Here is a 15,488-nt window from a genome sequence, read left to right as displayed (position 1 = left end):
AGGCAGGCTTGACGAGGATATAAGCAGGGTCGAGAACCGGTGGATAGGCAGCGATGCAGATGAATCCGGAGGGAACAACAGAAGGATTGTTGGGGACAGGCAGAGGATCGGCGAACCAGCAGGACAGGGAAAACTGTAGTGGTGAAACACCACACAGCCACAAGCAGACGGAGAGCAGAAAACTCACAGGCAAAAATCGTGGTCAGGAACGGAAGGCTGTAGTGTTTGCCGGGGCAGAGACGAGAAGAGAAGATCAGAGGCGAGCCGAGTCGGTACCGGGAAGTCAGTCCACAGGTTATTGCTGGAAGGTCAGGCATGAGCGAAGACAATCTGGCACTGAGTGCATGAAACAGAGCTGCTTATAAAGTGGCTAGTTAACGAGACTCAGCTGGGAACACCAGGTGTGGCAGATTTGGCTGATGAGGTGTGGCCAGAGGGTGAGTGAGTGGAAATTTCCATCACAGCAGGAGAACAGCAAAGTGAATTGTGACACTCTGACTATTGTCAGGACAGCAGAGGACATACACAACGCAAAGAAAGATTTGGTGGGTGGGAATCTGGTCGTCAAACTGTCATGCTGTATTTTTGCAGTGGGACAGTGGGGATGTTGCTTGCTACTGAAAGCCAAGAAGGAACAGCTGAAACAGGAAGGTCTCCCTCGCGTCACTAAAAAACTAGTGGACCAGCAGATCACCAAGAAGGAACTGGCCCTGCACTGTAGAGGGTCGAGCAGCAGACCATCATGATTGAACCCTCTCAACGAGCTAACGGTAAAGGGCAGAGATTTTCTTGGTGTTTCTCTCTTGGACCAGGAGAGGCATGTTAAATGCACCCAGGACAAACCTCAACACACAGACTGGCACCACCTCCAAGAACCAACATTGTCCTGCCAAACTACAGGTGTGTCAGCGGGTCAACATCACTTCAGTCATTCCTAGACAGGTTCGTCCCAGGTCAGTATGAATAATTTTTCATCAGCAAAATTGAATATTTACAAAGGCATTGAACACATTGTTTTACTGTTTAATTTACTGCTCCTAGCAGGGTGACCTGACCCTCCTTATCAGGGTCAGAAAATATTTGGTACATCCTGATGATGCTTTATTGTGAAAATCAAGAGTTTTTATTCAAGGGTGTGGCACTGGCAGCAAGGTGAATATGAACCAGGAAGTAGCTATATGTCCATAACATATTGTCCAATTCCAATATCATGATTGGTTTAATCTCAAAGGACAAAGGACGAATTGCAATGCTTTGCCATGAAAAAATCAACTAGCTCTAACTAACAAGCAAGCATTCTCCAAACTGACCCAAACTTTCTGAGGTTGATAAGAGTCCCAGCCTTAACACATCTTCATGCTCCATGTTCACTGATAATCATAGCGCCACCTTGTGGTAACAGGAAATATCATGTTATATACTTTGATGTAGTCCTCCTAGCAGGTTGAACACACCCACCCCAAAGTTGGTCGCAAAATGCTGAAGACACTGATGATGCCTCAGTGTGAAAACTGTGACTTTTGTTTGGACGGTCTGACCGTGGCGGTGCTTCGCCATGAAACAGGAAGTTGCTGTAACTCTACTATCCATTCTTCAATCTGCCCCAAATTTCACATGTTTGATGATTTGTGGTTGGTTAACCTTCCCTCTCTCTTCACTGTACTTGCCATATTAGTGGCTTGAACACAGCATCTCAGAAGCAGCAGCTGTCAGAGCTCCTCGGCACCAGCAACAACAGAATTCACTGTCATATCTATGATGTGACAAGCTGGATCCGTCATAACCAAAATAAATAAATTTGTGCTGTTTCAGTTCAAAACTTCGATAGAAAAATGACACATTTTATAACTATAACTACCTAACTATAAATAGGACTATAAGTAACAAGGTTGTCAGAGTTTCAGGTGTCAGGCAGAGCTCAAGAACACCTTATAATTAATTCATTAGATCAGTAAAGCAGTAAAAGTAAAAGTTTGGAATGGTTATTATGGATTCTTGGTACAGAAGGTTTGGGTTCCCAAAACCAGTTTTAATAAACCTAACTACATAAAAAAATTGATGAGAGGTAAAGTCTTTTAAAATGCTGCATTAATGCATTAATAATGTTCTTGCCAAGCATTTTCTACTGTGGTCTGACCTTCACATAAACACATATTCCTGATTTCTGTGACCCTCTATACAAACATTCACACACTGCCATATTATGGTTATTTATCTGTGTGTCAGACTCTCCAGACTGTTTTTACTCCATATGTGCCTTTGCAACTCATTCAAGCTGTTACTATAACTTCAAGAAACTCTGTCACCTGGTGGAAAGATGACACAGCTAATGATGCAGCTTGTCTAATCCCCTGCTGTTTGTGCCTCCAGTATGACAATGTGCCAAAGGTGAATCTCCCTCAAGGCATGATAAAGAATCTGGCTCCTGTTGGAATAGTCTAAGCAAATTAATGCCAACAAAGTATACACATTTATGAGCCTTTGTTTGTATCTTCAAACACACTTTTATTGTAATCGAATACATCTGTCTGATTTTATTTACAGTATGTAGGAATGGAGAGGTGGAGTATGGGCTTCCAGCAGAGAGATTCCCTCCTTTTGTTTCTGCTGCTCTACCACTTAATACACCTGTGCCAAAGTAAGTCAGACTGACAGGCTCATGATCTGTGGCAGTGGTCACCAACTGGAAGACCATAACAATAACTCATGATCAAATCAGTCACCTTATATTTCATTTCTTGCAGCTGTTTGTTTAGTATTTGTTGTTGTTTACAAAATCCCAGCCGACTTTGTTGGTTGTTTCTAAAATGCTTCTCTCCACAGTTTTACTCAGTGGTGATACTCTTATTCTGTTTTCTCTGTTTCCCATAGAAAGAGAAAGTGTGAGGACCAGCAGGATGAAAATCAGCCATACATTAAGAAGCCGCCAAACGCCTTTTTGCTGTTCAGGAAGGAGCAGAGGCTAATGTTTTTGCTAAGCTGAACATCAGTGACAGCAGTAGTAAATTCTGTCCTTGGATAGAGAGTCAGTTTCTTTGCTCTGTATGTTTCAGACACTAAGTGTCACACAAACTTCACCACGGTTTGGTTAAAGTTTTCTGCAGTCACGCATCGAGCAGTGTCTAAGACAACACTTCTAACATTTTCCTCTAACAATAAATCTTCACAGTTAGACAGGTATTTTTGTTCTTTTCGTGAAAGAGAATGATTTGTATTTCTTGTCACATGATATGAGAGAACAAATCTAAATCTGAACAGAGGATTTCCAGCATTTTTTGACACAAATACACTGTGGGACTTTGCATTGCAAGGCCTGCCCTTACTAATGTGTGTATCTGTTAATCGCATTTTTTATGCTACTGTTTGTGCACAAGTCAGCCTGCAGTTGCACGTAGTTGTGTGTTGCTGTGACATGTGTCCACAGTGGAAGGTGCTGTCAAGGGAGGAGCAGGACAAATATTATGAAGAAGCAGAGAAGGAGAAGCAGCTACACGCTCAATAGTAGTCCTGCAGCGACAATGATGTACACGATGCTCACGTACACTCACATATTTACATCATTACACTAGATGATGCAACAAGTTGCCATTTGTGCTCTAATACTGCCATCTAGTGGCACTTAGACAAACACACCACATTAAATTAATATGTCAATTAAGATATTGAAGTTACATTTTTCTAAACAAGTAGTAGTCTACACACACACACACACACACACACACACACACACACACACACACACACTATGAATCAGCAGTATGAAAATGTATACACTGTGGCTCTGATATAATCACAGTGGTACAGACAAGTGGTGCAGAGTGGAGCAGGGTGACAGCTGAGGGGAAGAAGCAGATCCTTGCTAGCTCTGGAACAAAGATTCCACTTTCAAACAGTCACTTTGTCTTTACTTGTAAAAGTGAATGATAGAATTTCACACACCTAGACCCTGTACACTCTCTGCCATTGGTGTTGGGACAGTCGGAGGCGGTGTCTGTACTGGCTCAGGTCCTGATGAAGACAGAGGGATGCTGAAATCTCCCCAGAAATGTAATGGCTTAGTGAACTTTCAATCCTGCCTGATCTGGTAACCGTAAGGTAAAGTGATTACAATAAGGTGAACCCATCGACGTGTATTCACTGGATCCATACAATCTCAATGTACAGTCATAATAAAATAAGCGTAAAGTTACTGACACTAGCTGGGCAACAAGCGGCAGGAACAGGCTAAATTATACTAAAATGCTAAAATGGAGAGTCATCAATATTATACATTTATGCCACTTGAAATGTTTTTCATTAGTTGCACTAATGATATTTTTCTCTGAAGAGCCAACATTAGATGTTACTCAACAGTCTAAAAGAAAAGATGCGTTGATGTTTAAAATTGACATGTTAACAGCCTTTTTGACAAGCTTCTCCAGTCTCCTTGACTTCATGTCGTATATGCTGCTGCCCTAGCATAAAAGAGTACACTGGCTACCACTGACTGATAAAACGTGCAGCATTTCACTGCAGACGTTAAAGGACCTGAGGCTCCTGAGGAAAAAGAGCTGGCTCTGCCCCTTCCAGTTGATGGCATCCGTGTTCAGGGACCAGTCCAGTTTACTGTCCAGATGCTTCTAATGTTGACTGGCTGAAGGGTGTGCCAAGACTTCCGAAAGTCCATGACCATCTCCTTGGTCTTGGAGGTTTTCAGTGAATGAAGCAACAAGAACTGCCTCCTTCTGAAGTAGTCAGATCCCTGTACTCCTCTTCCTGCCCGTTCCTGATACACGCCACAATAGCTGTGTCATCCGAGTATTTCTGGATGTGGCAGGACTCAGAGTTGCATTTAAAGTCCGCTGTATACAGGGTGAACAGGAACGGAGCCAGAACAGTCCCCTGTGGAGCCCCAGTGCTGCTCATCACTGTCCCTGAGACACAGTTACCCAGCCTGACGTACTGTGGTCGTCTTGTTAGGTAATCCACAATCCAGGACTTGAAGCAGAGCTCCACCCCCATCCCTTCCAGCTTGTCTTTAAGAATGGGGGGTTGGATGGTGTTAAATGCACTTTAAAAATCAAAGAACATAATCCTCATGTAACCACCTGGCTCATCCAAGTAAGATGTGTGATGTGAGGGTCACCGGTCTGTGGTCATTTATCTCAGCAACTTGTCCTACTTTAGGTACCGGAACAAGACATGATGTTTTCCACAGAACCGGGACCCTCCCTGTTTGTAGACTTAAGTTAAAGATCCTCTGGAAAGGCTCAGCCAGCTGGGCTGCACAGTCCTTTAACAGCCACGGTCAACTTCCTGGCCAACAAGTGTGATGAACTGGAGGCACTTGTGAAGAACCAGTGAGCATATCGTGAGTATAGTCTCATATGTTTCACAGAGACCTGGTTAAACGACAACACTCCCGACCATTGTGTGGATTTACCCAGCTTCACTGCAGTACGAGCGGACAGACGCCGGAGCAAGTGGGAAGAATAAGTCAGACTCTCCAGACAGTTTTTATTCCATACGTGCCTTTGCAGCTCATTCAAGCTGTTACTATAACTTCAAGAAACTCTGTCACCTGGTGGAAAGATGACACAGCTAATGATGCAGCTTGTCTAATCCCCTGTGGAGGACTGGTTCTGCTTGTGAACAATAGATGGTGTAACCCCGGTCAGATCACAGTGAAGGAGAAGATCTGCTGTCGGGATATTGAACTGTTGGCAGTTGGTCTTAGACCGTACTATGTACCGAGTAGTGATGGGTCGGTCGCGAACGAGAGCTGGATTAGAGCCAGCTCTTTGAAGTGAACGACGGGATCGTTTTTTTTTCTTTTTTAATTGTCTTTTAAAGCCGCATTGGTCAACATGTGTGGCTGTGGCAGCATCTGTGTGACTACACTGAGCAGGAGGGGGGAGGGGAGGGGTTACAGACACTCGCATTTTGTTTTTTGTTTTTCACTGTACATGGTTGCACATTTTAATTTATATTTTGTTGAGTGATGTTTAGTTGATTTTGTGTTTTTTCACAAATTAAAATGGGTCTTTTTTATTCAAAATTTATTTATGTATATGTTAAGTTATGTTAAGTTTATTAATAAAGCCATATACATACTATACATATGTTATATTTTATGTTTTTTTACATTAGTTATTCATCTTACCCATAATTTGGTAATAAATTAATTTAAGTAACAAAAAATCTGAGGAGCCACTTGGGAGCCGAAAGAGCCGGCTCTTTCTAGTGAGCCGAGCCAAAAGAGCCAGCTCTCCACAAAGAGCCGGAATTCCCATCACTAGTACCGAGGGAGTTCTCACACATCGTCACCATTGTTGTTTACGCGCAACCACGAGCAGAGCCTGCAGTCGCGCGTGACGTCATTCACGAGGATGGTGCATTCATTGCAGTATCGGGGGATTTTAACCATGTCACTCTCACCTGACTGGCTTCACTCAGTAAGTTGACTGTCCCACAAGGGAAAATAAGACACTTGATCTGTTGTGTGCAAATGTCAAGGAGGCTAACACTGCCTCAGCTCTACCACCACTTGCCAGGTCAGATCATAAAATGGTTTTCCTTCAGCCTTCCTACAAACCCTGTGTACTGAGGCTATGTTCTGGAAAAGCACCAGGCCCAGATGGTGCATGTCCAAGGCTGTTAAAGGACTGTGCAACCCAGCTGTTGATTTTGTTGTTTTATGTTCTGATGAAAAACGGTTTCTGTTATCAAGTTGATTATTCAACTTGCTGTGTAAAACAAGCCTTTACATACAAAAACCCAGCAAAATTCCCCCATTCATTATTTCATTTTACATTGTTTCCAACTGCAAAAAAATGGCTCAAAAATGAACAGAAATTATTCAACATTACATAACACATTCTCAACAAAAACTAAACATATTAAAATCAAATGAATGATATGCTCACTGGTTCTTCACAAGTGCCTCCAGTTCATCACACTTGTTGGCCAGGAAGTTGACCGTGGCTGTTAAAGGACTGTGCAGCCCAGCTGGCTGAGCCTTTCCAGAGGATCTTCAACTTAGGTCTACAAACAGGGAGGGTCCCGGTCGTGTGGAAAACATCATGTCTTGTTGCAGTCCCTAAAGTAGAACTACCGACTGAGATAAAGGAACAAGGAACTGTGTGAACTACCCTGTAGCCCACATACTGGATCTCTGACGTAAACCCACACACGCAGGACTTAAAAAACAATTAAAACGAATTAAGAACATGAAACAAAGACAGTAACTAGTGTGTCAAGTAAACTGCTCAGGTCTCATGCAGAGGAGCACCCTGGAAGAGCCTGGCCATGTCTGCACAATGGTCAGGATGAAGAGGCAATGGTAAAGCGAGAATCATTCCCTTCCTTTCATGGCCCCCTAATTGTTTGTAGTTTCAATAGTTAACATCACAAAATTGGTAAAAAAAAAAAAAAAAAGTAATGTAATTACTTTAATCACTATGTACGACATACTGTATGACTTTGGCTGAATTACCAGCAAGCTACTGCAAAATGGCTACTACTAGGCATACAATGGCACATAGTCCACTGCCCCCACGGTTCATGATCAGTGCTTTGGCTAACAGGATGCCCCATCCAGTTACTATTTAGCAACACTTACCAGTACCGTTACATCAATCTAATGACATTCATGGGGATCAGNTATGACTTTGGCTGAATTACCAGCAAGCTACTGCAAAATGGCTACTACTAGGCATACAATGGCACATAGTCCACTGCCCCCACGGTTCATGATCAGTGCTTTGGCTAACAGGATGCCCCATCCAGTTACTNACATGGTTGCACATTTTAATTTATATTTTGTTGAGTGATGTTTAGTTGATTTTGTGTTTTTTCACAAATTAAAATGGGTCTTTTTTATTCAAAATTTATTTATGTATATGTTAAGTTATGTTAAGTTTATTAATAAAGCCATATACATACTATACATATGTTATATTTTATGTTTTTTTACATTAGTTATTCATCTTACCCATAATTTGGTAATAAATTAATTTAAGTAACAAAAAATCTGAGGAGCCACTTGGGAGCCGAAAGAGCCGGCTCTTTCTAGTGAGCCGAGCCAAAAGAGCCAGCTCTCCACAAAGAGCCGGAATTCCCATCACTAGTACCGAGGGAGTTCTCACACATCGTCACCATTGTTGTTTACGCGCAACCACGAGCAGAGCCTGCAGTCGCGCGTGACGTCATTCACGAGGATGGTGCATTCATTGCAGTATCGGGGGATTTTAACCATGTCACTCTCACCTGACTGGCTTCACTCAGTAAGTTGACTGTCCCACAAGGGAAAATAAGACACTTGATCTGTTGTGTGCAAATGTCAAGGAGGCTAACACTGCCTCAGCTCTACCACCACTTGCCAGGTCAGATCATAAAATGGTTTTCCTTCAGCCTTCCTACAAACCCTGTGTACTGAGGCTATGTTCTGGAAAAGCACCAGGCCCAGATGGTGCATGTCCAAGGCTGTTAAAGGACTGTGCAACCCAGCTGTTGATTTTGTTGTTTTATGTTCTGATGAAAAACGGTTTCTGTTATCAAGTTGATTATTCAACTTGCTGTGTAAAACAAGCCTTTACATACAAAAACCCAGCAAAATTCCCCCATTCATTATTTCATTTTACATTGTTTCCAACTGCAAAAAAATGGCTCAAAAATGAACAGAAATTATTCAACATTACATAACACATTCTCAACAAAAACTAAACATATTAAAATCAAATGAATGATATGCTCACTGGTTCTTCACAAGTGCCTCCAGTTCATCACACTTGTTGGCCAGGAAGTTGACCGTGGCTGTTAAAGGACTGTGCAGCCCAGCTGGCTGAGCCTTTCCAGAGGATCTTCAACTTAGGTCTACAAACAGGGAGGGTCCCGGTCGTGTGGAAAACATCATGTCTTGTTGCAGTCCCTAAAGTAGAACTACCGACTGAGATAAAGGAACAAGGAACTGTGTGAACTACCCTGTAGCCCACATACTGGATCTCTGACGTAAACCCACACACGCAGGACTTAAAAAACAATTAAAACGAATTAAGAACATGAAACAAAGACAGTAACTAGTGTGTCAAGTAAACTGCTCAGGTCTCATGCAGAGGAGCACCCTGGAAGAGCCTGGCCATGTCTGCACAATGGTCAGGATGAAGAGGCAATGGTAAAGCGAGAATCATTCCCTTCCTTTCATGGCCCCCTAATTGTTTGTAGTTTCAATAGTTAACATCACAAAATTGGTAAAAAAAAAAAAAAAAAGTAATGTAATTACTTTAATCACTATGTACGACATACTGTATGACTTTGGCTGAATTACCAGCAAGCTACTGCAAAATGGCTACTACTAGGCATACAATGGCACATAGTCCACTGCCCCCACGGTTCATGATCAGTGCTTTGGCTAACAGGATGCCCCATCCAGTTACTATTTAGCAACACTTACCAGTACCGTTACATCAATCTAATGACATTCATGGGGATCAGTCACTGTCTCAGTCACTGTGTCACTGTGGTTCATTTAGTCATGTACAGTGTTATAGAGAAAAAGTTTATATATGAAACCGGCAGAGAAGAATAGTCTCATTGTCTAACTCATGTTGATGGTTGGTAAACATGACAAATATTCACATTCACATTTAAGAAGCCTATTATGTGTATTTATTCTTATTTTGTTCAAGATGTGCTTAGAATCCTACAACTGACACCTGTGGCTAAATGTTTGGCAACTTTTTCAATACAATGTCATTACATCATAGGCAGCTCTGATGTTTTACAGCACAGAATCTTCAACAGACACAAGCCAATGAAAAATAAAAGGCATTTTATTAAGTCATCATACTATGGAATGCATAAATTTAATGTCCCACATTACTATATATGTGAAAAAAATGTGAAATAAAGATACCATAAAATAAAAATGTGCAAAATGACAACACCATTTTTAGAAGTGCTACAGCAGATTTCTGGTTTCTCATTTTATCTTTGGAGACTGATGCTGATCACAACACTCTATTTAGGGTTTTAATAGAATGCATTCACTACTTCCATAGTCAAAGTTCTACATAAGTTCCACCACCATCATTTTGCCCACCCCAATTGCAAGGCAAATCACATCATTATACAATATATATTAAAATTAATATTTGATATACAGTCTGTCCTATTTAAATTCAGTTCCATGATCTCTGCTAATACAAAAATCCATCTTTGCCACTGAACACTGCTGCAGGTCTGGACACTGCAGAGCATCATGGTCATCAGTACATGAAAAAATTAAAGAACTCATGTCTTCAAGTCTCCATGGATCCATTCTACCACCATTTTGGCGACTTCTCCTCCTGCATCCAGGACAAAGGCGTGCCGGAACCCATTCTCACACAGTCTGATGTCTCCATGTGGGAAGTCCTGCTTGATGTCAAGATAATACTGCACAGGACACCAATGATCTGTAGTTCCATAGTAAAATATGAGCTGAAAGTAGAAACATATTTTGTTTACTATAGAACTGCCCTAACAAACATACTGAATTAAAAATTAACAGCTGAAAATGAGTGAACCATTAGCTGATTATTCAAGCTCAGTATTTTATTATTCATTTATTCATTAATATTTTATATTCTCACAATGTCTTAATGCCATCAATCATTGACTGGTAGCCATTTAGCATATTGAATCATATACAGCAGGTATGTATTTTCTTACCTTTTCAAGATTATTCTTGATGGTTATGTTGTCTCTTTCCAGAACATTCTTCATTTCTTGACCACCCATGTACATAGCATTAGCTATAAAGAGAGACAATTGCATTTGCGTCATGGCTTTGATTTAGGTATCAACTTCACATTCACTAGAGATATTTAAAGGTATGGTCTGCAGTGTGAACCACAGTTTGTTGATTTTGTTGTTTTATGTTCTGATGAAAAACGGTGTCTGTTATCAAGTTGATTATTCAACTTGCTGTGTAAAACAAGCCTTTACATACAAAAACCCAGCAAAATTCCCCCATTCATTATTTCATTTTACATTGTTTCCAACTGCAAAAAAATGGCTCAAAAATGAACAGAAATTATTCAACATTACATAACATATTCTCAACAAAAACTAAATATATTAAAATCAAATGAATCTAGGTGAGCAACAAGCTTTACCAACCTGCACAGTCTCCAGTTAGCAGACCTACAGTAGGCTGAACGACTGTGAGGTCCAAAGAGTGAATGCCACCAAACACCAGTTTGATCAGGCTGCTTTTGAATCTGTCAGGCAGCAGAGAGAGCAGGAAGAGAGGCAGGTAGGCCACATAACGCATGTGACACAGCACAGGGGTCATAACCTTCCCCTGAGGGGTCTGAGCCATGCGCTCAATGGTAGGAAACAGCATGACAGCCTTCAGAATCTGTATCAAATAAAACAGACAAATCGAAGGGAATACAAGAGTCACTGAGATAAGAAACCTCCTGAGTAGAAAAGGGGAGTTTTTCATGTGAGTGAATCTGCTTCCTGTTAGTCTGAAGACGAGAGGGGAGTTTTAACCCCATTGTCTGACAGAAACTAACTTCTCTGTTATGTGTCACCCTCTAATTTGAGATGTCAATAGACAGCAGGGTGATTTGGAGTAATATAACAAAATTATGATTAATGCAGTCACAAAACATCAATATTGCAAATTTCAGCTCTTAGAAATCGTGAGGTATAGTGATTTACCTTGAGTTCAGGGTCTCTCTTAATCATCTCTAGAATGATGTAGCAGCCGATGGAGTGTCCAACCAGGATCAGGTTGGTTTCTTTGGGAACATGTTTCCTGAGGAATGCTAACTTGTGTTCAATCTGACCGTTCAGACCAAACACATCTGCCTCTGCTGCCGAGGATGCATCTGTTTGAAATACATTTTAAAGGGAGATACATTTTCATCTATGTAACTTGTTTGGATATGCTGGAAATACACAGTAGAGTCTTGTTGGTATATTAGGGACAGCAAAGAAACAGGCCAGTGCACTTTGCTTCCATGCTAACTAATGGAAACACATGGAGTTTCAAGTACAACTTCGATTTTGAAGTAGGCCGACATTAAATCAGATACTATTAGTCATATTTACCTTCAATGAACTACTCCTTGATACCTTCCCCCACCCCCCACACCCACCTTTTCACCAATAATAGTTCTCTATTTTAGATCAGATTAGACAGATTGGATGGGAGTCTATAGTGTAAAGACCTTGAGAATCATCAGTACCTTGTACCATGTCCATGGAGTCTGGAGGTACACAGTGGCCAGCATGGCTTACAGCCCACACTGGGTGGTGGTAGCCAAACATACTGTGCAGTGTTTGCATGAAGGTTTTGTAAAACCCCACTACACCAGGATTACCTGAATGGAAGAGGAAAACATACAGTACGTGTATTTTACATTGTGTTCTACTTTTCTACTGTTTCCATACTTCATTTGTTGTCATACAATTAGTTATTACAAGCAGAGGTTGTTACATTGTGAGTGAAGTGATGTGAAGATACCCCTACCATGTAAAAACGCATGTTTAGTTAAAATGATGATACTCCTCCCTGTAAATATACTGTATACTGATCATAGTGGTGTTTGGTGGCATTCACTCTCTATTAAAGTTTTATGACTAAAAACTCAGAGATTTGGAGATCACCACTGTGGTCAATGAAATTCCAATAGACTAAACTGTTTGGTTTAGTCCAAAGATAAATAAAGATAGAGTTTGGAGACAGGTGACTGACAGATGATTCACTCTACCTGATGGTCAATGAAAAAGTTGCAGAATCCACAGAGCACATGTCAATGCAATTATTATATTATGGATTTGTTTTAATCATTGGACATCTTAACAGGTTCAGCATCACAATAAATACACATGGCTTAGTTAAATCAGTTCAATTGAATAGTACTGAAATGTAAAAGTTCATTATTAATGTAAAATCATAACAACTGCATGTCATTAACACTCTCTGGATCTCTTTTGACTACAACTCTCATTTTTAGGACTGGATACACAAACTTCTGTTTCAACTATATGGTGGACGGAGGAAGAGGCTCACAAAACTATGATTGGTTCTAGCTATCCAATGAGTAAAAAGCTCAGCCACAGCCAAATCCTCCCAGCCGATGAACCACACACACAATCATTAACACAGAGTATTAGTCCAACTCACCTGGAATGATAAGAAAAAGAATTTTGTGTCCAGAATGTAACTGACAGGAGCCAAATTTAAGGACCTCTGTGTTGGCTCCACAACAGAAGATAAAGTCTGTTTGTGGTTCATCTCTGCTGCCTGTCACCATGTTTTCCATCTCATAAGCTTTGAAGAGAAAGAAAACATCAGAAAGCCAATTATGATCATTTCACTTAAAAAGTCATATTTTAATGCACTTTTCAGGAGCTTCAACCCACCCATTCACATGCTAAGTACATTCATTCAAATCTAATGAAAAGGTGCTACTGTAATACTATATACTATTTAATACTATTACCACAATGCAACAATCTATTACAACTGGCTCTACAGTTTGTCAGCAGGGTCCAAAGGTGATGCAGTTCATCTGTGTCAAAGGCTAAAAAGCGAGTTGTGCATGTGGTGCATTCAGGAGCTCCTCTCAACACTAAATTCAAATGACTTAAAATTCTCCAACCGTAAAGCCTACACAGCATTTAAGTAACAGAAAGTACACAGTGAGAAGGCTAAATATCACATAAAGTTCAATTTAACGGACACCATTTTTAAAATTCAAAATATTCAAATACCAAGCAATATCACACCAGAGGGAGTGATGTACTGAATATCAGCACGGCTGTGATTCGGTCATAGGTACGAGGGAGGCACGCACAGCCTTGTTGATATTCTGTACAACATCACTCCCTCTCGTGTGATATTGCCAAAGATCCTCTATACAGAAGAGACTGCATTACAGGCAGCACCAATGGTATGAAATGGGACACAGTTCCAGTCTCCTTAGTGGGCGTTGTCCCTCAAGCCAAGGCAACTGGCATGAAATGTAACAGTAACTAATATTCAAATCTATCCCTATACAGGATGGAGTATCCATATATTAGAGGATTTTCAGTTTCACATCTACAATCGGAGTGCCTAAGGGGAAGCAATTAATTTGATCTCCCCCTCCGGACAGCCCTTTTTTTTCTTTTTACATATGGACATCTGTCTCTGTCTCTGACATTGCTTAAATATGACATACTTCAATCATCAAACACGGATACTGTTATTGCTAAAAAAATAATTGCTGGTTAATATGGTATACTGAGCGGTATTTAACATTTTATGGTCCTCTCCTCTACCGATATAAAGCCGGATTAAATTGATAGAATTTAAATGCAGTTTGGTTTGAGTAACGAGCACTGACAATAACTTCAATGAGTTGAAATTACAATATACTGAGTGACGTTAGCTTGAATCCTAATAGCCATTTTTCTGTCTTTATCTGACAAGTATAGTGTGTACTAAATTATACTTTACCTCTTAATATCGGTGAAAAAAAAAAGATTAATATGATATCCTGCTCATAGTTTAGCGTCTCCCGTTTCTTCGGTGTGAGGACTTCCTGCTTCGAACACTGCCGGCCTCTGATTGATCAGCTGAGCGGTCGTCCCACAATAGCTCTCTTGGTTTTGTTAAAGAGTGATTACCATCCAAAACTCATTCACATTGCTGCCCCCTGTAGTTCTGGAGTGTAGATAGCTCAAAGCTGAGTGAAGGAGCGGTAGGAATGATACAGTAGCATATAAGCAGAGACAGCATTCAGTACAGTGACTTAAGTCGCTGCCTCTTTGCCTAAAGTAAATAAGTTAAATAAACTAAATAATACTGGCAATATGTAATCAAGGATACGTTGCTCACATATCCTTTGGAGCCTCAAAATGTTCAATAATGAATTAATAAATAATTATGAAATAAATAATCACATTAATAAATTGTGAAAAATATATAAATTAAACAATCTGTTAAAATTTACTGCTGGTGTTATGTAATTGAAACAGAAACAAATGCTATTTCTGTGTTTTAAAATACACTGCTCAAAAAATTAAGGGAACACTAAATCATCACAGTTTAACACCAAGTCAGTTAAACTTCAGGGAAATTAATCTGTCCATTTAGGAAGCACAAGTAATTGTGGATCAATTTCACCTGCTTTGGTGCAAATGAAAGTGAATGCAATGGAGAGGCAAAAGCAAGTCAATCCCCAAAAAGGGAATGGTTTTACTCGTGGTGGCCACAGACAGTTGCTCTGTCCTGATCCTTCCTCACTGATTCTTCTCTAGTTTTGTGTTTTGCTAGGGTCCTTTTCACTACTGAGGCAGTACCTGCAGCCCAATCAGGTTGCACAGGTAGTCCAGCTCCTCCAAGATGGCACATCATTATGTGCAGTCACAGGAAGGTTTGCTGTGTCTCCCAGCACAGTCTCAAGAGTATGGAGGAGATACTAGGAGACCGGCCGATACACAAGGAGAGCTGGACAGGGCCGTAGAAG

At 40.7% G+C, this 15,488-nt stretch overlaps 1 protein-coding gene across 3 annotated transcripts; it reads right to left on the bottom strand.

Moving 5' to 3' along the window:
* Nucleotides 1-10,080: 10,080 nt before the first annotated feature.
* Nucleotides 10,081-14,573, bottom strand: ldah (lipid droplet associated hydrolase). Of its 3 annotated transcripts, none has more exons than XM_022750783.1 (7): nt 14,477-14,573; nt 13,160-13,306; nt 12,219-12,353; nt 11,689-11,858; nt 11,140-11,380; nt 10,690-10,772; nt 10,081-10,458 (listed from the first exon to the last, which is right to left on the bottom strand). In XM_022750783.1, exons 2-7 carry the CDS (start codon nt 13,296-13,298, stop codon nt 10,270-10,272), a joined length of 957 nt encoding a protein of 318 aa, XP_022606504.1. In that variant the 5' UTR covers nt 13,299-13,306; nt 14,477-14,573; the 3' UTR covers nt 10,081-10,269. The 3 variants fall into 3 exon arrangements, with proteins under 3 accessions (XP_022606504.1, XP_022606505.1, XP_022606506.1); XM_022750784.1 differs by having other exon boundaries at nt 10,081-10,433; XM_022750785.1 differs by lacking the exon at nt 12,219-12,353.
* Between the last annotated feature and the right edge of the window lie 915 nt (nt 14,574-15,488).

The sequence above is a fragment of the Seriola dumerili genome, unplaced genomic scaffold (genome assembly GCF_002260705.1).
Source record: "Seriola dumerili isolate Sdu_G_001 unplaced genomic scaffold, Sdu_1.0 BDQW01000149.1, whole genome shotgun sequence".
Classification (NCBI taxonomy): Eukaryota; Metazoa; Chordata; class Actinopteri; order Carangiformes; family Carangidae; genus Seriola; species Seriola dumerili.
The sequence above is the reverse complement of the archived record's forward strand: the minus strand, read 5'-3'. Positions and strand labels throughout refer to the sequence as shown.